The sequence below is a fragment of the Balaenoptera acutorostrata genome, chromosome 4, assembly GCF_949987535.1.
Source record: "Balaenoptera acutorostrata chromosome 4, mBalAcu1.1, whole genome shotgun sequence".
Lineage (NCBI taxonomy): Eukaryota > Metazoa > Chordata > Mammalia > Artiodactyla > Balaenopteridae > Balaenoptera > Balaenoptera acutorostrata.
In genome coordinates, this window is record NC_080067.1 from 91,560,460 (window position 1) to 91,586,115 (window position 25,656).

The 25,656-nt window shown below is 46.9% G+C and overlaps 1 protein-coding gene across 8 annotated transcripts in view; it reads right to left on the reverse strand.

Annotated features, from left to right (window-relative positions):
* The window catches only part of BOC (BOC cell adhesion associated, oncogene regulated), a 261,571-nt gene that overhangs the window by 29,367 nt on the left and 206,548 nt on the right, over positions 1-25,656 (reverse strand). For all 8 annotated transcript variants that reach the window (XM_057544844.1, XM_057544847.1, XM_057544845.1 and 5 more), the window contains 2 exons: positions 12,045-12,206; positions 11,068-11,346 (listed from right to left, as the gene is read on the reverse strand). In XM_057544844.1, coding sequence (XP_057400827.1) covers positions 11,068-11,346; positions 12,045-12,141 — 376 coding nt within the window. In that variant the 5' untranslated portion in view covers positions 12,142-12,206. The remainder of the gene's footprint in view (positions 1-11,067; positions 11,347-12,044; positions 12,207-25,656) is intronic.

Here is a 25,656-nt window from a genome sequence, read left to right on the forward strand (position 1 = left end):
CACAAAATTGTCAAATCTTAATTGTAGGCTCAGCCTCCAATGTTTATAGACTTTACCTGTCCCGTTACGTGGTACACTGTGCCTCAGCAAAATGCCCCCAGTGTAATCAATAAACCTAAATTTTACTTTCAAGGAGTTTCCTTATTTGATCGTCTTCTCCCCGAGTCCTCCCTTAGGCTGAAAATTAAAGTTCGCTTCTGTTTAAGAAAGAAGTCAGGTAAGACGGTGCCTTCAGGTGGAGGCTGCCTGGATTTACCAACATCCTTATCTCTCTGAGCGCTGCTGAGCGATTAAAAACATTCCGGCTTTCAATGCATCCAGGCATTTCTCGTACCTGGTCAGTCCCGTCCTACCCTCCTGCCTGTTCTCAGGGAGCACAGGACAAGCCTGCACTCATCTGCCGAGGCTTGGATGGGATCCACCAGAGAGCGGGGCGACTGCACTGGGCTCACTTGGCAACGCTGCCGGGGTGGCTCAGCAGCCTCGTGGCCGTCGGCAAGTTTCTAGGCTGACCGATCATTCTAGCCCCCAACTCTCCTGGCCGCCAGGCCTCAACGTGCCCCTGTGCTGGCTCGCTGCGTCTACGGCCAGTGTTACAAAGCGTAGAAAGAGCTTGCCTAATGGACTACCCCAGTGACATGCTGACCCTGTGGCCCATCCCTGCATGTTTTGAAAGGCAGCAAAGGTGCAAAGGAAGTAGAACTAAGAGCCCGGGGCTCATGGCTCTACAGATGGACTTGGAGGTGGTGTCTGAGCAGGTGAAGGGTCCTAGGCCTTGCCTCCCTGTGTGGGCTCTTACAATGCAGGGGCTCCCCAGTGCCCTGAACTGCTTCACGGATGGGCAGAGAGTCACAGCACGACTTGATCTCCAAGTCACCTGAGGAGCCACGGCCTGGCATGACCCCAAGGTCAAGCCTCTGAAAGGAAGTTCGCTACAAGTGGAAAACCATGGTGATGGACTGCAGAAGCGGAGTGGAGGCTGGATCCTGACGGTGCTCCTGTTAGAGGTGGGACTGCCTGGGTCCTGGTGAGTGGACGGGGTTTACCATGGGATGGGCAGGCCTCTCAGACGCCACGCATTCTGGGTAGTGACTAAGCCTATTACTAGTCCATAGCCCTGGCACACAGACCACTGAAGTCAAACCCAACTGCAGCCCACAGGACTGGGCAAAATCTGCATATTCTGCAGTCGGCATCTGGCACGATACCATCCCTCCAGACACCATTGATTCATTCACTCAGCCAGCCAGAAGCTGCAAAGATACCAAGAAGATAAAGACATAGTTCCTAACCACAGGAGCTTTACTCTAATAGAAAAGACAGTTAAAACAACACACAAGGCAGGGTACAACAATTCGCAAGAGTGGTGTCCCCAGGAGTAGTCCCTGCCACCTTCACCAGCATTCCAACCTAAGTTAGGTTACCTCGATCTCCAGAGCAACTTAGAAAGGGGGCTGGTGGAGTGAGTAGCCCTCCCTTTGCAGGCTGGAAGAGTGGACAAATACATTTGCTCTCTTCAGGATTTTTTTCTGCCTGTTCAATTGCATAATTTTGGCTCCAAAGCTCTCTCCTGACAGCCATGGAAACGTGACATGAAATTTCTCACACACACTTTCTGATGAAAGCAAGGCATGCTCTCTTTTATTTAAATAAAAACAGTTTCTATGGGGGAGAAAAAAACCTTGGCAGATGCCAAACACATTAGTTGTTAAATCTTGTGTTTCTTTCTTTTCTTTTGAGTTAAGGTGGGGTGTGCACCTAGATTGGAGCAGTGGGAGAAAGCTGAGGATGGGGAAGAGATGAAAGAGCCAGAGGGAGGAGGGCAGAAGATCAGAGTCAAGACTGGAGGTGGGCAGGACAGGAGAGAGGGCATAAAAGGAGGGGTGTGAGAGGAAGAAGGAGGAAAATAAAAAGAACCTAGTTTGCAATGTCATTAAATGATTTGCAGTAAACTGGCCTAATGCTTCAGGAATTTCTTGGCTTGAACCAATTAAAAAAAAATATATATATATTTTTAAAAAGACATATGAGAATGAGAAATGTTATTAATCCTTGAAAACAAATCAAGGATGGGAGCCATTTCTCCACTGAGTCTGGCAGCCAGATGAACAGAGAAGATGTCTGTAGACCATCCCATTTATTTGACTCCAGTGCTGCTGTGAAGTAGGGCTGGCTAGCAGAACTGGGGAGTTTCTTTTGGACCAGACGAAGGAATAAAATGGTTTGAAAACATACACTGGGGAAAGAGAGAAGAAGGAAAAAAAAAAGATTTACTTGCCAGCAACCCACATCACACATATTTCTCTGATCAACCGAATATAAACTAGAAACTTAGCAATGGGAAAATGAATGTGAATCCTGGTGGTCTGGACTCATCAGAGCCAGAGCTGGTTCCTGGCATGGCCTTTGGCAGGCTGGCGGTCTGTACAGGAAGAGAGAGAGGAGAGAAGACGGAGGCGTTCAGAGGAACAGTGGACGTGAACCCTTCAGCGTGGCCTTTACAAACAGAATTCTAGGTGGGGGAGGCAGGGGCACAGTCTGAAGGCCGTGGGACCCACAGTGGTTCCCACTTTCCCCTCCACACACCTGGGAACTACGTAGTCCTAAAAGCAGTAATGACTGCCCGCGTCGTCCGCCCACCCTCTCTGACGGTGTCCTGTGAGGTGTCTGGGAGGACCTGGAGCCGCTTCCACTGGCGTCTCCCTTCAAACGTTCCAGAGTTTCCTCTAAAAATGCTTTATGCTTCTGACGTCCATCAACTTTTCTAAACCCTTCCTGAATCTATTTGTATTTTCAGCCTGTTTATATCCCAAGATGTTGCTTCATCCTTTCTTGTTTACTTCCTCAAAATTTTCACTGTCATAATCTGGTGAAGAAATCTTTGTTCACCTTTGGCATGCGCTTTCTGATCTTCTAGACTTCAAACACATCTTATCTGGGAGTCTGACTCTCCCTAGACATTCACCGAAGGCCTAGCCTGGGCCAGGCCCTTTGTGCAGCAGTGTGGTGGTCACAGAGGTGAAGGGCAAAGAGACGGTGGCAGGAGAGGCCTAGAGAAGTAAACTCGGGATGGTAGGGAGCCGGGAAAAGGGGACCCCACTCCAGACTTGGGGGGTCGAGGGGGTCAAGAAAAGATTCTTAGAGGAGAAGGTACTTGAATCTTGAAAACTGAGAAGGAATGTATTAACCCAAGGGAGGTGGGAACTTTCTGGGGAAGAGAACGGAAAGGAGGTTGTTACAGGTGGACGGAGCACCATTCCAAAAACCAGTGCAAGACTAGCTGAGGAAATGGCAGGGTTGCTGGGTCGGTGGGGGGGGGGGGGTAGGGCTGAGAGTGGGGCTTAAGTGTCGCGCTGCAGCCTGAGTCTTACTCTGTGACGCCTTTTCAATGTTTTTAAGTAGAAAAGGAGCGCAGTCACCAAAAAGTAAGCACAATTTTCCCTAAAGAAAAAAACATGCTGTTTCTGCCTCAGCAAGTTTTGCTTTTTCCTTTGGCTTACCTTTTTTCCCCTCAGTATTAAGTGATAGTCCTTTATTTAGATTTGAACATTTTGTCCCATTTGCAGGACAGACTCACTGTTCTATAGTTCCTGGGACTATTACCAGATTCCAAAAATGGTTGAAAGTCTAAAAACAAGATCAGGGTAGAAATCCCTAAACTCTTCTACACACACACAAAAAGGAGCCAAGGAACTCATTTGCTCTCTTGATTCTTTTTCATTTTAAAGGAACCATCTTGCATCATGTTCTTTAAAGGTTCCAGTGATTTCAAGCAAGCTAATCAATCCTCCCCCTCGTCTTCCTGGGCAAAAGCCTTCTTAAAGTGTGTTCTGGCTCACTGAATCTATAGTTGTACCTGCTTAACACACTGTGTGGTCCTTCCCTTTTCTCTTAGCTTAGAAAATGAACCTAGGATTTTATTTAAGCATATGGCTGTGTGTGCAAAGAACAGACTGAGGAGAGGAGTGGGGTAGGTTAAGAGTTCTAAGCATGTCCTTGGGAGAAGATGAACCATGGAATTGAGTCCTCTTTTGGTAAATATTGACCGTTGCTAAATAGAGAATTGGAACCCTGGCTGTTTGGGGCAGTTGCTGCCATGATGCCCTGAGCTAACTCCACACATTTGTCTGGGCACCTGTGCCAGGCCTACTGGGATTAGCATTGCCAAAGCCATTTGAAGATTTCACCAGAATACCAGGGGAAATTCTTGTGAGGTGTGAATTTCTGCCTGTATCCAGTAGAAAACAGACAGGGTTAATATGACTTTGGCCTAAAGCTGTAAGGTATTCCTTAGTCATCTCCTATTTAGGTACTCAAGTTGCTTAGTACCTTTTAGGTTTAAGCTGTCTTTCAATAATTTTCTCGTCCAACTGGCAAAGTAAAATACACAACACTTAACGGCATAAAGCAGTTGGATTTCAAGCTCAAGTTAGTTCTCCTTTTCCAACTATACCACCATGTGGAGCTGTCTCTCTGCCTCTCCCAGCAAAGGCAGATTCACACTCTGCCTGGTGGGTATCTTCAGACCCAGCTTTCAGCTGCAGACTCCTTTCCCCTCCCAGGGAAATACAGCCACTGAGTGATTGTCTCTCTCTTGCTACCTCATCCTAATTTCAGGACCTGACTGAACTCACTATGGAATTATCTGCACCATCCAAGAAACTGCACTGGGCTTAGGTCTAAGTACACGATGTAGAGAGCTGAACTTCGCTGTTGAAGGTCTGAGAAAGGGATGTGAGGACTCAAAAAATTAGAGAAAAAGGTTGTCCCGCACACATTCTTCAAGGCTCAACCCTGAGTCTTCCTCGATCTCCTGAAACTGAAATGAATCACTGTTCACCTGAGCTCCCATTAAAATCTGTTCATATCTCTATTAGGCAGCTCGTGGGTCTGACTGACTTGCTTTATGGCTAACATGTAAATGCAGTCCACCTTCTCCATCAGACTAAGAGCTCCTCAACGGGAGGGACTCGGTCTTACTGTGCTGTTGGAAATTCTAAACACTCCCCAATTCGCAGGACACCAACCTCCAAAACACCCAGATATTGAACTCAGGAGAATGGTCGGTTTGCTGGTTCCCTAGTGGGACTCATGAATCGCCAGCCTGCTGGCTAGCCCTATGGATTTTGGACTTACCAGCCTCCACAATCGTGTGAGCCGATTCTTTAAAATAAATCTTTCTCTCCCTTTCGTTTTTCCTTTCTCTACTCCTTTTTCTCTCTCTCTCTCCCCATATGTGTGTACGTGTGTGTATAATTATATATATGTTCGCCATAAAGTTACATGTGTATAATTATATAAGTGTATATATACATATGTATATATATGTGTGTATATATAATCATATGTATGTTCTCCATAAAATTATATGTGTGTTTACATAATTATGTGTGTGTGTATATATACATACATGCATTTTATATATATATGTAGAGAGAGAGAGAGTGGGGGAGAGAGATTGGTTCCTCTTCTCTGGAGAACCCTGACTAAAAACAAGGATAAAGGAAGCTAGAAATATTTTTTAAAAATGTCGACAGCGATCCCTAATGGCCTGTTCTAATTCAGGGTCACAGCACAGAAGACCTTAAGGAAGTGTCTGATGGGAATCAGAGCTGGGGAGCTGAGTAAGAAGAGTCACGGCTTCTGTTTGTGGAACTCACAAGGCCAAGGGCCAGTGTTGGCCCATCCTGCCAGCGCAAACCAGCACTGTCTCCTTGGAACAATAAGCAGCAGTGAACCAACACAAGCATAAATGGGCAGCTCTGTGGGCTGCACTGACAACATACATGCAGTGACACTACGGCTGCTCTCAAAGGTGGCGAGGAGGTGGGAACCCAGGTTGGAGAACATGTGTGCAGGGGAAGCTAAGAAATTCACAGGAAATGGGTTTGTTCTCTCTTCCTGATAAGCCAGTCCTCTCTCTCGGCTCTGGCTGTGACGGAAGCTTTGCCACCCCTGGGCTCTGTCATCCGAGGGCTGCTCCCAGAATGGAGTTGGGCAGCACAGGGTTGGGCACAGGCCTCAGAGCCTTCTGCAAGAGGACACTCCACAGATAGGTGCTGACCAAATGGGTGAGTGAATAAAGTCTGGGCTTCATAAAATGCCAGAAAATATTACTATCATATACTCTCTCATTTGATTCTCTAAAAAACAAAAAAAAACAAAACCATAAGATGGATGAGGTAATCATTACTGTACTCATTTCACAGTTGTGGCAATCTGAGAAATTAAGTGACTTGCCCAAAGCCACATTAACTCTTAAGTGGCAGAGTTAAAACTTAAAAAAAAAAAAAAAAAGATCCTCAGTTTAAGTTTCTTGTTTTTTCCATTATAACAGTTTGGCTCTTCATTTCACTCATGGGTTAAATTATGGTAACAAAGGGCCCCTGTCCCCTTCTGACCTTTCCTCAAAGGCACAGAGTCATGGACACAGCTGCCTAAGGGGAACTCCTTCCTTTCCTGTCAGCTGTCTTGCCTCTGATCTCTGATGCCAGAGAAGGATAATTCAGGAGTACGTGACTGGTCCTAGGGCTTAAAGACCTTACGGAGGGGTTACAGATCGGCTCTCAATTAAACCAGCACCAGCATAAGACTTCACATTAGCCTGAGGACTAAAATCCCCAGATATAGAATTACTACCCAGTTACTGCCTATTTTATTTCCAACTATGACGAGGACCTAGGGATTATAGGATAACTGGGAGAATTAACTAAAAAGATAGAAAGAAGGTAAAAATGAAGAATTATTAGGAGTTTACCTGAATGGTAGCTGACTAGTGGTAAGGGGCAGGAAACAGCTTTCACGCTGCATGCCAGCTCTGAACTGGTTGTGATTACGTGCTGTGCTGTGTGGAGAACAATGCTAAGGATGCCTCGGGGTCCAGGAACAAGGAATGCGGTGTCCACGGGCAACACCTGCTGTTGGTTCAGGCACACAGAGCGGTTGGCACCCGGGTGTAAAGCTTGTGAAGAGAGAGGTAAGAGGAAGAGAGGTAAGGAAGGAGAGCAAAGTCAAAGCATTTCAAAAAGAATTAGACAAGGGGCTTCCCTGGTGGCGCAGTGGTTGAGAATCTGCCTGCTAATGCAGGGGACACGGGTTCGAGCCCTGGTCTGGGAAGATCCCACATGCCACGGAGCAGCTGGGCCCGTGAGCCACAATTGCTGAGCCTGCGCGTCTGGAGCCTGTGCCCCGCGACGGGAGGGGCCGCGATAGAGAAAGGCCCGCGCACTGCGATGAAGAGCGGTCCCCGCACCGCGATGAAGAGTGGCCCCCACTTGCCGCAACTGGAGAAAGCCCTCGCACGAACCGAAGACCCAACACAGCCAAAAATAGATAAATAAATAAATAAATAAATAAATAAATAAATAAAAAAAAAAAGAACATAGGGGATCTTTATAAAAAAAAAAAAAAAAAAAAAAAAAAAAAAGAATTAGACAAGATGGTCTGAAGAGAGGCATTAGCAACAAGAGAGATTCACTACAAAGAAAGCTTAAGTGAAAAGGGAAAAAAAATCTCCACAGAAGAGAGTGGGAAGGGCACCTCCACAGAGAGTAAGAAAAGCAGTTCTCCACACAGCCAGGACCACCTGGAGGAGAGGGTGGGAGTGCACAGGTGAGACTTCAGGTGGTCCCATTTTACCTGAAGAACACAGGCTGATGTCACCAGGCAGGGGTAAAGTTCAAGTGCACCCCCTGGCATCAGAGTAGAAGTGGTCTGGACCAGGGAAGTTCTGCTAGCAGCCTCCTCGCATCCCTGAATCCTCAAGCCAGGTCTTAGCCCCCATCACTGAAAGCCCCCATCACTGAAAGCCCCCATCACTGAAAGCCCCCATCACTGAAAGCCCCCAGTGATCTCTAGGGGTTCACCGAGATGCAGGAGGCAGCGTCCTGCCAGGGAGGCCAAACAGCAAGTGCTCTGCCTGAGGATGAACATCTGAATGCACTGGGGAGAGGCCAGAGGAGAAGGAAGCCTGAAACACCAAGTGTGGGTGTGCGTGCGTGCGTGCGTGCGTGTGAGCACCGGCACACCGCTGCCGGCCTCGCCTCCGAATGCAGACCGTGCCTTCCATAATCCCTTCTACCGCTCGGCCTCCCTCGCACATAAGCCACCCAGCAAAACACAGCCCCCATTCTGCTCAGGAATGTGCTTTGGGAAACTTAATCTAGCTGCTGAGTCTGGGCCAAATCCCCCATGGCATTAACCCAAGGACAGCAGCCCTCGCTCCCGCCTTCCCGCCACCCCGTCACTGCCTCCTCCAAGTTCGGGAGGCTGTAGTTCCAGCCCACCAACTCCCTCTCCCCAGGACACAGACCCTCCAAGCACGCTCTCCCCATTTCCAGCACTTCTCCATCCATCTTCTGGTCAGGGCCAAACATTTCTCTTCTGATTCATGCCTAACTGACATGCCAATGGCTCTTGGTTTTCAAACAAGACTCGCCTCAGCTTCTGCACAAGCCCCCTCTTCTCTCACTGTGCCTTCTTGGGTTGCAACCAAACATTCCCTTTGTCCTCACTGCCAACTGCAGATCCCTTTGAGCACCAGAGAAAGAAGGGGCCAGGAATTTTTTTAAAAATAAAGGCTATAAATTGTCTCTCCTCACACAGATTCACCTTGAAGTAGAAGGAGGGCTCCAAAATAAATCTTCTACTCTCCAGCGCTCCCGTTCTCCAAACAACGAGAGGTTCAGCCTGGCTCGTGATTAGGCCAAGTTAGGGAGTCTCCCAAGTCTTCACAGACGAGGGCTGACCATTTGCAGGTGAGCAGACCTCCTGGCGGAGCGGCGCTGCTAAAGGCACAAAGGTGGCTAAAAGGCACCTCTTATTTGTAATAATGAACAACTGGCAAGGACCTGACTGCCCAGCACTAGGAAGAGCGTTCAGGACACTGTGGTAGAGCCACTCTGGGATATTCTAGGACCGTGAGCAATGGTGCTCCTGCTCTGGCGGGGATGGGGGACAGATTAACCAGGAGCGTGCCGGAGCGGTGCTTACACGGTATGTACGCGCGAAAAACACGTTGGGCTGTTCACTTAACATTCGTGCATTTTGTGTACTTTACTGGATGCATTTTATACTCAATAAAAAAGAAAACGTAAATACGGTCATATGGCCAATGGAAAATGCTTGCCATACGATGCCAAAGGGGAGAGAATAAGGACAGAAACTGTATATTCAGTAGTGTAAAAATATCGGTAGGGATGAAGACCAGAAGGGTACACTCCAAAATGATGATGGTGGTCGTACAAGGATGGTGGGGAGACATTATGTTCCATATATTCTAAACTTTCTAGAGTGTCCATTTAATTATAATTTAAAAATATACGAGAGAAGTGTGATGGTAAGAAGTGTAGCTCTGGCCTCAGCCCTTCTTGTTATGATGAGATGACCCCTGTCACCCTCCTCCCCCAGCTCTCCCAGCACCCTCCCCCAGCCCACCAGCACACCTGGGGGGAGGGCCCAGCAGGTGGCCCAGGGCCTGCCTGCCTCACTGAACCCGAACCCTAACCCGAACCCTAACCCAGAGGCCTGGCACTCAGATTCAGTGAGTGCTGCTGCGGCCACAAAGGCAAAGTGGCTCCAAGATGCAGCCCAGGCTTGGCCTCCTCCCCTAGGGAGGTAGCTAGGGACCCACCCTGTCTTCCGGCCTCCTCTGAGAAGAGGGCAGGGCTGCTAGACTGGTTCCCCAGGAAACAGGAATACCGTTGCCAGCCTCGTTCTAGTCTCTATTCTCCCACGGGAGTGAAGTCCCTCTAGGGATCTGGAAACCAGAGGGCAGGGCGGGGTCCTTTCTCCCCTGCTTTTCTACTCCCCCATCTCTCACCACTTCCTCCCCAGGACTCACACCTCACACCTCAGGGACCCCAGCCGACGCTTAAGGAGCATCTTAGAAGCTGGCTGCCTTAGGTGTGACCCGTAACATAAGGACCACCAACCTCCTGGAACCACGTGGTCCAGGAGGTGATAACGATGGTGACGTGGAAGCAGGGCTGTCCGGGATAAGGAGGCTCAGCTAAGTCGTGAGGGAACAAGCTCAGGAGACCTTCTCAAAGGTTAAGGCCAAACACCATGGAACTCTCAACAAGATCCCCTGTTTCCTAGGCTTCAGCCACCAGGAAGGGGAGGTAATTCTTAATACTGTTGACCTTGAACAACATGGGTTTGAACTGCGTGGGTCCACGTGGCTGGGGATCTTTTCCCCCACAGTAAATACTATGGCACTGCATGACCCGAGGTTGGTTGGACCTGCGGATGCAGAGGACCCCTTATGAGTTATATGCCAATTCTCGAGTGCCCAGAGGGTCGGCGACCCTCACCCTGCATTGTTCAAGGGCCAAGTGAATGTCCTGGCTCTAGACTCTGCATATAAGAGCAGGTGTTGCGGCTGTGCTTCCAAAATAAGCCTTTGGAAGTTTACTTAACCAGTCAAGTCTCATTTCCCATATGTACCATGGGTAGAAAAATCAGGTAATGTGTGTACTGAGCTTGGGCACAACAGTGTATCCAAGTGGTAATTATCTATAAGAGCAGCATGAAGTCTTCTCCCAGCATCCTCCTTGGACCAAAGTGTCGCCTCATTTCTTCCTCTCTACCCTCTGTCCCACAGTTTCCTTTTCATTGTGTTCCACTATCTCTGTTTCAGGAATTTAGACTATGCCTGCCCGGCACAGAGGCAGGAGGCCAAGGGGGAATGGGCGGGCTCTGTTCGGACCACACGTGGCTCTGTATATGCTCCGACTGCAACTGCTGCGAGGATGGGGGGCGGTGGGCACAACGACATCGAAGACCACAGGGCGACCAAGTAGGAAGGCCCGGCGCGGCCCAGCTCCGGGGCCCACAGAAACAGTTCAACCATGTCAAGTCCCCTTCTTTCTACACGCTCACTCCAGACATCGCCTCTGCTCAGAGAGCACAAAGGTCCCCAGCCACTGGAGATGACTGGGCAGCCGCCACTCTCTGATTGGAAACGTCAGCTGGCAAGGTCCCTTTTATGGTGGGACTGATGACAGGGGGTTTGATTGGGGTGGGGGACAGAGAGAGAATGGGAGGGGGCAGAGGAGCAGTACTCACTAGCTAGTGTCACGGTGGCTGGCACGCTGGCCACAGCCCCTGCAGGCATCCGGGCCACACACTGGTACCGTCCCACAGTGTGGTTGCTGAGGGCAGTGATGACGAGGGTCCCGCGGGTGATGAGGACGCCCCGGGCATCATCCGAGCCATTCAGCTCCTTCCCGTTCAGGCGCCAGGTGGTGTTCATCCAGGGGGGCTCCACCACGCAGCCCAGGATCACGGTTCCTCCGAGCTTCTGGACGGTGGAAGAAGGCTGGACAGTGACCTGAGGGACCTCGTCTGGAGGAAGAACAGGGAGGCAGCGATGAACTGACACCCCCAAGAAACCAACAGCGTGACCTGCTAAGAAGCACAGCACCCAGGCAGCCTTTCAGAGTTGAGCAACCCAGAGAGGAGGTGACCTTTCTCTGAAGAACTCTGCTGACCTCGGGTCCATTTCCCCAACCTGGCCTTTTCCCCAGAAAGTAGACTGGAGTGGCAGTGTGGTGTGAAGGCAAGAGATTAGGCTTTGGACCTGAACAGGAGCTGCGTCTGAATCCCAGTGCCACTGCTTCTGAGCCAGGGAACTTTAGCCTTTTGGGGTCTCAGTTTCTTATCTGTAAAATGGGACTAATAATATTTGTCTCACAGCGTCGCTGGGAAGCTGACAAACAACGCAGGTAAACTGCCTGCTGTAATGCCATATAGTAAGTGCTCAATAAAAGGCAGTTCAGCTATTATCGTTACTCCTCCTCTAGTATAAGTTTCAAATGATTAAAATACCAAAATACAACCAATATGAGGTTATTGAGATCATTTCTCATCTTGTATTATTGAGCGTGTCCCTGAAGGTCAGTGGGAAGGAAATGTTCTTTGAAAACCAGGAGGAAGGAGGCCTTTTTAGAGGGTCCTCGTAGAATGCTTGATGCTTTCCTCTGACACTAGGGGCAAAGTGTTCTTCCCAGAAGGGCCACTGAGAAGGCAAGGAAAACACTCACTCAGGTTCGCGAAGCAGCCCGCCATGGCTAAGAGGAGGCAAGCAAGCGTGACCTCGGGCCTCTTTCCTCTCTGCGTTTTCATCATCCCACGCGGCATGGTGTGTCAACGTCCCATAAGCCAAAGGAGTCACTCAAAGAGGTACTGCAATCCCCTGCTACACTCTGTTGTGAAAAAGAGAGAGAAACAGCCATGGTAAGAATGCCTAGGGCACCCCTGTGGTAGCCATGGGGCCTGGCTTTGTCCCCATGTCCCCTGCTTCCATCACACAGGTGGTAACGTTCGAAGTCTTGACCTGGCCGGCTGTTGGAAGACTAAAGAACACTCTCATGCCATTTCTCATCTGACATAAGCTGCTTCTAAGTTGCCCCTTTGAGCTAGAAGGTGATGTCATGGTAAGAAGGCCAGAGCCTTGCCCAGTGCACCCATAGCAACAAGGACAGGAGAGCCCAGGGCATGGAGAGGCGGAGACCGGCAGCCATGTGCCAGGCTCAGGGCAGTGAGTAGCCAGCACAGATGCTGGAAAGGATGCAGTTATCGTTACCGTTTGCTTGCAGGAGGCTAGGTGCCCAGGGCGACGTGGCGCACCACGCTGCTAGTTTAGGCTACTGTGCACAGTGCTGTCACAGTATACTGAATGCGTGCTGCATCCCTCGTTTAGGGGATGTTACTAATTAATGAAGCCTAAAGTCTCAGGGGCTCATGAAAGATCTCCTGTTTTGACTCACCCCAGCCCTTCACCTACATCCTTGTCAACATTCTTTGATTTCCTGGAACCTACCAACCCTCCTCAGCTTGTCTAACCTCTGCAACTCCAGACACAAACACAGACAAAAGTCACACTCAGCCAAGGCCCCTCTTCTTCTCTCCACCCCCTGGTGCTGAAATTCTGGTATTTTCCATCTCTACAAAATCTGTACTTTTTTTTTTTTTTTTTTAAATAGACAATTCATTTTTATTTTGTTCTTCTGCCAAATCATTTTTTTTTCCAGAGGCTCTCCTTTATATGCATTCTTTTTGGCCCTGAGTACTAATCAGATTATTTTAAGTTTTAGTGACATAAAATTTTCACATAGTGAAACACACAGATCTTAAGTGTATAATCATAAATGTGCATGTGCCTAATACATTTTTTAAAAATGACAGAATTAAAGTGGAAATTAGGCAATTTTATAATCATAGTGGCAATTGTTACACTCCCCTCGTAATAACTGATAGAACAGTTAGACAAAAAATTGTAGGGATATAGATCTGAATAACAATGTCAACCTTCCTGATCTAATTGACATTCATTAATCATTAGAGCCAGCAACAGTATTCTTTTCAAGTGCATATGGGATGTTCACAAATGCAGACCAAATATTGGGCCATAAAATTTCAAAAGACTGAAATCTTACAGAGTACGTTACTTGAACACAACGGAATTAAATTAGAAACCAACAAAACAAGATATCTAGGAAAGCCCCAAATATTGGGAGTTCACACATTTCTAAATAACTTATGTATCAAAGGAGAAATCACAAAGGAAATTAGAAAATACAAAATCTGTACTCTTGACGGCTTGCTGTGTTGCATCTCCACCCAGAACATTTCCTTGGGGGTCTAGACTGTACTGCTCCTCCAGCTGCTTGATGACATATCTCGGCTATCAGCCACCCTCTTATTGCCTGCCTAGAACTTTAATTCCGCCCCTTCCACAGTATTATTTCTTTATGCCTCTTTTAAGCTATGGTGTTTAAAAGATTCATCAAAATCACAGAGGCAAATGTACACACGCTTCTGTCACAGCCGAAACCAAGATCTTGCCTCTGTGTTTTCACTGCTGTACCTATAAAACATGAGACCAATGAGGAAGGTGTGCCAACATCCTGCTAGGCAGGGAGACAGTAGAGTGAGAGTCAGGTGACTGAAGGCAGCGTCACAATGATCTTAACAGTGGATGCATATTCCTGAATCGTGCACATGCGGCAATATTAATAGTATATTTCCAGGAGGGTGACATATACTCAAAATGCTAACACTTTTGGACCAGTTTATCTAAACCAGCAACTCTTTCAAAAACTTACAGTCATCACTGAAAAATCATAGAAGGTAGTTAAGCTGCCCAGCTGACAGCTGCGTTACGCCCTCCAGTCTCTGGAGTTCTGGCTACTTGTACAGTCTGTTGTAAGAGCCGGTCTTGGGCCTCTCAACACCCATGGCTCCTTTCACAGAGGACTGAAGGCTGGGCTTCGAGGCTCTTGCTCTGTGCTAGGGGGTGCTTGAGATTTGCCTAAACCTCTCCCTTCTCCAAGCTCCTCTGGCTTTTCACCTAGCTACTTAGAGAGTTAAGAGGGCTACACTGCTTTGCCAAACAAGCACCCCTCCAAACCAGATCTAGGGCCCAGCCCCACACTGATGTTCGGAACGGTTTCTAGGGCAGAGTCCTTTCCCCTTGATTTTTAATCCTTCCCTTTGCCACGTGTCTTCGACATCAGAGGACCTCCACTCTTCTGGGGAAGAACAAGGGGACATTTTCTAAAAGAGGTTTGAAAGAAAAATTTTAAGCTCTTCCTGACAAGTTTTTCCCTCTTGGGGTAGACAGAGCTTTTGCTCTTTTCCAGACAATCCAGGAAATCAAAGGGTCGTGTTATTAGCAAAGTGAAATTAAGGGAAGCTGCAAAGGATGTGATTATGGCCGGGGAGGGCAGCCGTGGTGGGAGGGAGGGCATGCCTGTTACCACGATAGGTATCTTGCTAAGCTCTTTGCACAAGGTATTCTTTTAATCTTCAGAACAACTCTACATGGTGGGGACTATTATCCCCATTTTACAGGTGAGGAAACTGAGTTCCAGAGGGTAAGTAACAAGCCCAAGGTCATATAACTGTAGGCCTGGAATGAAACCCAGGTTGGGCTCATTCCAAAGTTCTGTGCTTTTAACCACAATGGTAGCCTTTTCATGTTTTTTTTTTCTACCAGCCCTCTGCACCAAGTGGGTGCTTGACGAACAGAGTTGGAATAGGGTGAGGTAGAACAATGAGGAATTTTAACAGTGGTTTCTTAATCACTGTTCATTAAGGAAAAGTTCATTAATATAGTTACACACAAACACCAAAAAGCAAGCCTTTGGCGTCCCCTCCATCATCCAGATACTAGCTTTAATTCTCTACTTTCCCCCAATGAAATAACATATTTATCTAGAACACTGCATGAATGACCAGTTATAGGATTTTAGGGAACTTGCTTGCTCATGACGTGTTCCTCTTTCCCCAACTCCTCGAGGAGATTGCCCACACCTGCTCTTCCCCTGCCCCAAGAAAGGAAGAAGGAAGGAAAGGGAGGAGGCAGCAGGGAGACAGAATGAATACAAAGTAATAAAGGGCAGAAAGAAGACAAGCAGACAAAGAGGGACAGAAGGGCTGTTTCTTATCCCAGCACAGGGTGGCTACCGAGGTGTTTGGGTTGTAAAGTCGACAAAGGTTTTACTGAGGAAACTCAGCCCAGACCCCCTCCTGCTTAACGAGGACCAGTCAAACAGTTCCCGTTACTTCTGCACCCTGGGTAATTTATAAGGTTCAAAATGGAAACAGACCCCACTACTGCTGCCAGCCACCATCCCGCTTTTAAAGGAGAAAAAAATGTAGCTGAGGAGGGAGAGGGAGTGAGGAAGCAGGTGTCCAAAGGGGGAGAAAGGAGTTAACTCACGAACTCCCACAACAGAGTTGTAAGCAGGTACCACGCAGTGAGCCCAAAGCAGGACACATGGGGTCTCCGTCACGGCAAAGCAGAACCGTGACAAAAATACAGAGATGGGGGGATCACCGTAGCTATGATGCATCTTCTTTAGCAGCTGGGGAAACTGAGCTGCTTCCTGGAGCAAGTTACCTAGTGAGCTTGGTCTAGAAAAATAGTTCCAAAAATGCAGGTTTCTGAGAACAGTTTTTTAATAATAATAAAAAAGGCAAGTAGGGCTTAATTGGAGTACCTCCCACTGTGAAATGAACAAGGTACAGTTTCAAAATTGGGTGAAGGCAACAGTAAGGCCTGTTATTTTTCTTGGCAATGCAAGGTATGTCTAGATCCTTCTTATTTTTTCTGCATATTCTCAGAAAAAGAGATCAAGAAAAATAAAATCAAAAGCAGAGAGAAGGGAAGACGAATTCTTGACATGAATTCCTCATTGAGGCCTAGGTACTTTCTATTTTTAAGGGTTACTTGGACACAAAAAAATAAAAGAAAATGCATCTGAGAAGTTGAACTGCTGACATACATGTTCCCACTGAAACAATCTCCAAGCAGACGTTTTTAAAACTTTCCAAAAACAACAGCAGCAGAATACACGTCTAAGGTTGAGACCAAGCACTAGAAATTACAGCCTTAGAGTATTTATTTTGCGAGAGAAAATTACAAACAACTGAGAGTCGATCATCAGCAGGAGGAGGCCAGCTCCACCTTCTCCCGAGAGGGCTGGCGGGCTGGCAGGAGCGAGAGGGAGGCAAGGGCACCCGAGGCCACATCTCATCCCCTGATCACCCAGGCCACTACAGCTCTCTGAGACAGAAGCCTCCATGGTCTAAAATGCCCAACACACCCTGTGGATGTCCTATGACCACTAACAAGATGAGCTACACAGAAGAGCACGTGATCTAGCAGGTGGCACAGAGAGTCTTTCTTAAAAACGTTCTTCCAGTGGCAAGAATGAGATCTGACAAAATTCTTGTTCCATTGGTTGAGAGGGGCTGGCTAGATGAAAAAAGGAATATTTCTGACCCCAAGTTACATGTTTTTCACATGTTCCCAATTCTGTGGAGTAAGACTGGCCTTTTCCAAGGCAGAGAGAAGTTTCGCCCCGAGAAGGTGATGCCAAGTGACTGGAGGGTGAGGGCTGGCAGCCCTCTGGCCTCAAGAAAGAGGGTGGTACTCCTGCACAGAGGACTGACATTGGGGGAAATCTTGGGCAAACAAGTGAATTTAATTCTCAGCTGAATATGTGAGTTCAGACAGATCTAGGAGAAGGATTTAAGAAAGGGCATTGTTTTTTTTTAATGTAAAAAGTTTTTACTCCCAGACTTAAAGGGAAACATTTTAAATCAGGAGGGACCTCAGAAAAATTAATAGCTTTGGATAACACCTAACAGGTACCTAGTATTATAAATGAGGAAAGCAAGGTGCAGAGAGGCTGAGTGATTTGCAGAAGGTCTCCCAGTTAAGAGGGATCCAGGGCTACAAGTCAGGTCTCCTGACTCTTAGTCTGGTGCTCTTTCCACTACCCTGACACTGTCTCCCAGAAGATTGTTTCTGGGTCATATTAACCAACTGCTTAAAACTGCTTTTAGAACTAAATTTAGAATGTTCTTGAATTTACTTCCTTAGGCATAAAAATGTCAACTGGATCATTATCTATAACAGTAACTTTCTGTGTGGTCACTTTCATTCTTTTACCATTTAGATCCTAATCTAGAAGAATCTCTTACTGTTCTTTACATGAATGTCTTCGATAGAACTTTCTGCAATGATGAAAATGTTCTATATTTGCATTGTCCAAGGTGCTAGGTAGCCACTAGCACTTGCGGCAATTAAATACTTAAAGTGTGGCTAATATAACTAAGGAGTTGAATTTTTAATTTTAAGTTAGCCAATAGGGCTAGTGGTTACCACATTAGGCAATACAGTTCAAGACTAATATCTGGAACATCTACCCAGACCACTCTGACATCACACAGGGGAGAATAACAATGGTTTGATGGTCTTAAGTATGAGCCATGCTCTAGCCAGCCTCTAAATATATTTCTAGCTTATTCCTTATCCAAAGTTTGTGTATGTTTTCTATTAAAAAACTATGTGTAGGGGACCTCCCTGGTGGCTCAGTGGTTAAGAATCCGCTTGCCAGTGCAGGGGACAAGGGTTCGATTCCTGGTCCAGGAAGATCCCATATGCCACGGAGCAACTAAGCCTGTGCGCCACAACTACTGAGCCTGTGTTCTAGAGCCCATGAGCCACAACTACTGAGCCCACGTGCCACAACTACTGAAGCCCGCGTGCCTAGAGCCCGTGCTCCGCGACAAGAGAAGCCATCGCAATGAGAAGCACGCGCACCGCAACAAAGAGTAGCCCCCGCTTGCAGCAACTAGAGAAAGCCCACACGCAGCAGTGAAGACCCAACGCAGCCAAAAATAAATAAAATGAAAAAAAACCCCAAAAAACAAAAGACTATGTGTATTGTGATTTTATTATCATTATTATTATTGGGAAGAAAAAATATCACTGTGATCTACCATACAGAAGACAGTACGCAAGGCACTGTACTAGAAGATGGATTCTGTCCTGAGAAGCTTAAAACAAAGCTTGGAACGTAAGTCAGCCAGTGCTCGGCAAATATCCATAAGCTTCCCACTTCCCAGCCTGCTCTGCAGTTGGCTTACATCCAGGTGACAAGTGCTGGCCAATGACATGTAAGTGAACATGTTCTGGGTCACTTCCAGACCAAGACAGTTAAGAGAATTGGGGGGCTGCTTCTCCCTCCTCCCACTGCCATTGGGCCACATCCCATGTTTCACAAGGCATAGTTACGAGATGGAAGAAGACAGCACAATCTATGACAGGAGAAGAAATAAATCTTTGTTGCATAAGACCACTGAGGTTTTGAAATTACTCTCATCTAACAACTTCAGCATTCTTTACTCTAGAATCTTAATGGATATCAATTTAGTCACAAATGGGAAGTGGAAAATGAGAGCAGAGGGAGAAGAGCATTTTCAATTTCAGGCCTTCAGGAAAGGTTTTTCTGGGTAAGTGGTTTTGAAACTGGGCCTTCTGGAATACGTGCACGTGTAAGAGCCGGAGGGCACTACAGAGGGTGATGCTGACCTGGTGGGAAAGTTCTGTTTGGAGGGTGCTACCTCAAGCAGATGCTTTTCTTGAAAGTGGTCTCCTACCTAACCTTTCTGATTTTGCTCTCTCATGAGAAAAATATTCTGGGCAAATCTCCCAGAATATCCTAATACATGCATATTTATTTATAAATTAAATGCACATACTACCAAACTAAAATTTAAGAGTAGGTAGAAGTGTAATCACATTTTAATGACTTGTTAATCACGACTGTTTTGTAATATCATGAAGCTAATACCTTAAGGCGGAAAGCCTATTCAGGATTAGATTCATCACTAATGACATGGATGTAATCTCTTTCAAATGGTCTGCTTGAATGTTAATTAATTTGTTCACTTCTCATCAGATGTGATTCCATTATTATTGTTTCTACCTCCTAATGTGACTTGAAAAGGGTCAGCTCTGCTGTTTTCATCCTGTTTGCATGTGCCAGATTATCAGCACACTCTTCAACCCAATTTCTTTGCAGCAATCTTTTTAAGCTACTTGTCCTTTTGTGAGAGTTAATTTAGTTAAAACTAAATAATATAATCTACAAATCCACTTAACAGAGAACAAGAAAACTGGGGAGTGAATGATCAAGCGAGTGAGGTCCCCACTGTCAAGCCCTCCGAGAAATACAGATCTCTCTGTTGCAAGCCCGACATACACACTAAAGACTGTCAATCCCAGTATTAAATATTAGGAAAGCTGAATTTCTTTCCTATTCCTTTTGTAGATAGAAATAAACCATAAGAGAATCTCTAATATTTTCTTCCAGTGCCCCAATGGAATATCTTATATTTCCCCTTTGGAGCCCCCAGTTTGGAGACCATTCTAGAGGAATGAAAAGAGACAAGGGAGGAAATTGAGATTGGGTCATGCCGTGGAAGACTAGGAAAAAGAGTCTGAAATTAACACCATAGACAGAGGGGAACTACTGGTGGTTTGAGAAGGGAATATATAAGCAAAGAGGCATTCTGGGGAGATTAGCTAAACCTGGGCTAATTCACACTGAACCCCACATTTATAACAAGCTGCTTAACAACATGGACAGAGCTTATTTCTTCTCAGGTTGGTAGACCCCTTTACCATCCAGGCAAGGGGAAAGGAAGAGTCTGGACACAGCATCTTAGCTCTGGGGAGGAATCCCCCCAGAGAGAAGCCCCCTCTGCCTTCGAGTAAAGAGAAGGTCTGGTCTCTTGATTTGCCCACTAGACAAATCTAATCCTCTCCCACCTCCACCACTTGAGGAAAAAGTTACTAGGGAGTCTTATTTCTTTGTCATATATACCTCTTCCTGAAAATGGACTCATCTCCTTAAAGAGATTTTTTTTTTTTAAATCTACCTTTAAAGAGAGAAAGGTGAGAAAACCCCCCACAAACCTTGTTGCTAAACTGGCAAAAAGAGAGAAAAGAAAAACCACTTCCTTTCTTCTACACTCGCTTCTCAATTCCCCCCACCCCTATTCCATATAAATTCAACTTGACAACCCTGCTAATTGGATAAACGCAGCTTCTACACTCCTAGAAGGCCATTCCCTTTTCTTTTTTTTTGTCTTTGGAGGGCTCAAAACAGGGTGATTGTGCTGTTCTTTAACACGAATTCCATCTGCTTTATTTCTCTCTCCCCATTCACCGCTCCTCTTGCATATTTATGAGGCCTTCCCCCCTTCCCTGCCCCTTCCCACCCCGCCTCTACCGCCTTCCTCCGCAACCTCCCTCCCCTCTCCTCTCCCTTCTCTCAGAGCAGCACAAAAACCTTCCAAATGGCCCCCCCTCCTTGCTTTAGATAAACACAGGCAGTGTCAAGTGTGAGGAGTAGGGGGAGGTGGGGGGGAGGTTCAACTGCCAGTCAAGCCCCCCGCCTTCAATGAGGCCCAGGGGCCTCCCCTAATCTGCTGCATGCCTGCCATATGGGGGCTGTGTTGCCCAGGGAAACACTAACAGGCAGAACGGAGCTTAATAGAGTCCATATTCATTGTAATGCAGTGAGATAGCTCGAGGCACCACTGCCTCTTCGGTCCAGTTTCATTCTTCTGTTTCCTTCTTTCTTTCTGTTTTTCCTCTCTTTTCTTTACTTCTTCTTTTTAAAAGGACCAGGTCCCTAGAGAGCTCTAATCTGGAGAAGTCTGGGCTGGCAGAAAGGCAGGGCTGTGGGGTAAGGAGTGAGGAAGGTGAGGTGATGCTGAGATGGGGGCCTGGGGTTGGTGGGGAGAGGTGAGGAGTGGGAGCTTCTTGGGCAGCAGAGTGGGGAGAGCAGCACAGCATCTGCGCAGGGGCCAGGGCACGTGGTGCCGCAGGTGTGCGTGGTCCGTGCACGTGTGGAGAGACGGTGTGGTGGGTGGGCAGGCCCATCGGGGCCTTGGCGCACACAAGCCTTCAGAGCTATTCAGCCCTCTATGCCTAGATATCCCAACCCCTACCTACCTACCCCCAACACCCACTCCAGTCAATTGAAGGGCATTCAAGCCAGCAACACCTACCTTCCGGAGGTGTCAGGCCTGTGGTCAATTCCTAGCTCTCCACAGTTGCATGGAAAAAGTCACAGGTTTTGCAATGAGATGAAACTACTTTAGAAATAAATCCCGGTAGGGACAGAGGACCCACCAGCCTGCCAAGCTGGGGCCCTCTTTCTCCTCGGGCTGCTCTGCCACAGCCAAACTAAGGGCATATGGGGTTTCTCTGAGTTGATGGAGTGGGTTGTCTCCCACTGAGCAGATGAAGCCTTGTCATGAATATATATGATGGAAGTGAGACTTAGGGCTCCCTGAGGTCAGAGGTGATCTTTCCCCAGGGCCAAAAGGGGAAGGAGGGGAGAGATGTGGGGAGGGAACAGAGTACATTTCTCCCAACTTCTTAGAAAAAATAAAATTGGTAACCAAGCTATGATAGAATTCCTAAAGAATAATCAGTTTTGTAAGTTGTGAAACATAGTTTTTTGTTCTGTGACTGTAACAAAAAAAAATCACAAGTTTAAAATCAAGACAGAAAATAAAAACGAAGAAAAACTATAAAAACTTTCACATACTCTCCTACAGTTGAAACTTTAATCCCATGGTCTGGTACACAGGAAGATCTCAGTAAATGGTTGCTGAAGGAATGAACCATGTACACGCTCCTATAGTTGTACTATTGCTGACCGAGAACTTGAAACTCTTTACCCAACTGACAACTACAATCAGGGTTCTGGTGGGTGACAATGGCTTAAACAGAAGCAAAATGCTGCTGCACCTTTGCTAGGAATGCCCCTGCCAGAGAGATGCTAGCGCCTATTACACGGGCCTTTTGTTACATGCCTCGCCCAGTGCCAGAGTCAGGCAGGCTAGGTCAGATACAACTGCTCAAACCGAGGCAGATTCTGGTGCTTGCTGTGGTTTGTTTTTTGTCCTCCAAGCTTGCTCTATTCTACTTTCCTTGCTCTTACCCGACTGAAATGCATCTTGAACCTGTGGTTTCCTAAACTCAACCCCCGAGGCGGGAGGGGAGGGGTGGGGGCGGGCAAGACTGTAGGAGAGAATATAAAAGTGCTCATAATTTTTCTTTGCTTTTATCCTGATTTTAAGGCCCTATATCCCAGCAACCCTTCAGGAAAGGCTACAGTGGATATTTCGAGAGCCAGGTACAATTTCAATTCCTAGTTCTAAAACCAAAATAGCATTTGGGTACCTGAAATGCTACCCAGAAGTCTATCTCAGCGTCATATCCATTTACATCTATTAGGGAACCACAAAGGTCTGAAGACCCCAAACCAGGGTAGGTGAAGACACACAACCGACCAGGGCCTGACAGGACTCTGGACACTTACGCTCCCTGCAGAGCAGCCTTCCCCTCCAACTTCTGTGTTTGTATCGCGTCCTAGTCCCGGTCGTTCTGACCCCACATATTGCGTGTGTTACCGAGAAGTGCGTGGGGTGACCTGGGGGGAGACCACGAAGGAGCAAGCGGGAACACCTGGGGCTCCGGGACAAACCAGTGCTGGAGCGCGCTGGGAGCTCATTAGAGCAGCCAAGCTCTTCCCAGCCCTCCCGGCAGTGAGCACTTCGGTCAGTAATCTCACCACGGATGTGTGTGATGTGGTGACAGCCAGAACGGCAGCTCTGAAGGAAAGCAGGGACAGCTTCTCTGGTCCAGACCAAATCCCTGCTTTCCATTTCACTGCTCAGAGGACACCCACTAATGACCTGCTTCTACAAACACAGACTCAAACCCATCTACTCTTGCCCGGTCTTCCCTAAAACTATGTAAAGATTCACCACCCACTCAGCTGCCCAGCCTGGGACTCATCCTTGTCGCCTGGCCCCCGCTGATTCTCCACCCCAGTATCTGGTCGTGTGGACTAACTCTGGCAGGAGCAACCAGAGAAACACAATGCAAGCCACATACAGTGTTTAAAATTTTCTAGTAGTCACACTGAAAAATCAAGTGGAAATCATTTTAATAATATCTTTTTTAACACAATATATCAAAAAATACTATCATTTCAACATATACTCGATATAAAAATCATTAATAAAGTTTTATATTTTGTTTTATACTACGTCTCCTAAATCTAGTGTGTATTTTCTATTTACTACACATCCCGGCGCAGACGAGCCACGTTTCAGGCGCTCAATAGGCACATGTGTTAGTGGCTACTGATATCAGACGGTATATGTCGAGGGCCTTCCAACTGGCTCCCTGATTCTCCTCTCCCCAACTAATAAGCCTCCACGTTGTCACCCACCTTCTTTCTAGAATATCAAGCTCAACCGAACAGTAAAGATGACAAATGAGCAGCTACCATTCACTGAGCAATGCCTCCTATAAGCCAGAATCCATAATTTGCCTAATTTGATATAATTCTCACAATGGCCCCTGTAAGGTAGGTGTACGACCAACCCGTTTTATAAATGAGGAAATTAAAGCTCAGAGTAATTAAATATTTTGTCCAAGATCACACAGATGGCAAACCACAGAGTCAGGATTTGAAAGAGGTCTGGCTGATGCTAAAAACCTTGGCTCTACCACACTGCTTTAAGTTATGGCAGAAAAATCAACGGACTATTATGCAGCCATTAAAAGTAATAATTAGAAAGAGCAAGCAGCAACATGAAAAATGTTTAAAGGATATTAAGGAAAAAAGCAGATCTCATTTCGTAAAAAGCATGTAAACAGTTGGGTAAGGCCTGGAAGGAAACAGGAAACAAATAAAAGCAGCTGATTTGAAAATGTGAAGGAATTAGGAGTGATTTTTTTCCCCTTTTGAGGTCAGTTAAAAACAAACAAGCAAAAGAGCTAATAGACGCATCTTTGATAGCTCCCCAAACAAGTTTGATTAAATAAGGTTCAAACTTCTTCACACAACCTTCCAGGCTCTGTATTAACTGGCTGCAGCCAACCTTCCCCTTGTCTTCCTCCCACGAGCCCTAAGCCCCGGGCAAGCTGCTTTTTCACACCTTCCTTCTCCCAGAACCATCTTCTGCTTCTCCCTTTATCATCCTTCGAAACTTACCTCCAGCGTCACTGTATAATGCCTCCAGTGCTTTTTCCTCATCCCACTTTCCACAGCGCTGTGCACACCTACTGCAACATTGCCACGATGATTTATGCCTGTCTGTAATATGCCTCTTTTCCCAGACTCTAAACTTCTTGAAGGCAAGGAGGTGTCCACTTCATCTCAGTAACCCTAGCACCTAGAAAAGTCAATGTCTGCTGAACTGAAGGGTCTATCTGGATTAGAAATTTGGGATTGGGAAGGAATGTTACTCTGACCCATGGACCTATAAGAGGAATGCACACAGACACACTTACCAGTGGTGGAACCAAAGGGTTTTTCTAGGGGGAAATGACTTTAACTGTGGCCTTTACTTTTCAAACCCAAATGGCCCTTAGATGAGTTGGCAGCCCTTGGGGAAGGCCAAGCTACCTGACAGAAGTCAGTGCCTCTGCAGATGCTCCTATGGCTTGAGGCTTCATTCAAGAACCTTCTTTGTTTTCCTTCTTGTCTCTTCTCCCAAAAAAAACACCCAAATAAGCTCGAGACTTCAGGCTTCCTGCAGCCACTGAACTGCAGGGAACCTCACCTAGGATGATACCGTGATTGGCTATCATCTAGCCAGCGACAGAATGGCCCTGAGCTTGAGGCCAGGGTGGAAGGAGGCAGGCAGAGAGGGATGGGAGAAGGAGAAAGAAGAAAGCTGTAAGTGAGAAAGAGGACAAGTTCAGGCCTGAAGAGAGAGCATGGGGAGGGGAGTAGGGATGAGAGCACTAAATATGCCAAGCGCCTACTCTGTGCCGAGCCCAGCGCTGGGGCTGGACACACATGGTCCCACTTTTCATCGTCACAGCCCAGGGAGTGTTACTGTCCCCTTTACAGATGGGGAAGGAGGTTACTAAAACACTTCATGATGCTTTACCACATAAGGATTTTAGGGCTCATCTCAAATTTGTATTATAGACATAGCTTCTCTAAGTGACAACATTGAAACTCTGCAAGATCAGGTACTGAAATACCATGAGCCTTGGGTTTGGATAAGAGCTCTGCCACTTCTACCTTTGATAGAAGGTGACTTTGGGTAAATTACTTAGTCTTTGACCCTCAGTTTACTCTCTGTGAAAATGCGAATGATAATACCCCCCCTTTGCTGCTAATAAGAGTTAAGGAGATTACATGTGAAGGCAGCCTGGCACATAGCAGTGAGGGGGGGACAGGTGTCGTGGAACTTTTCTACCGAAAGCCATTCACTGGAGGTCTAATTTCATACTGTGGCACTGGCGGGCTT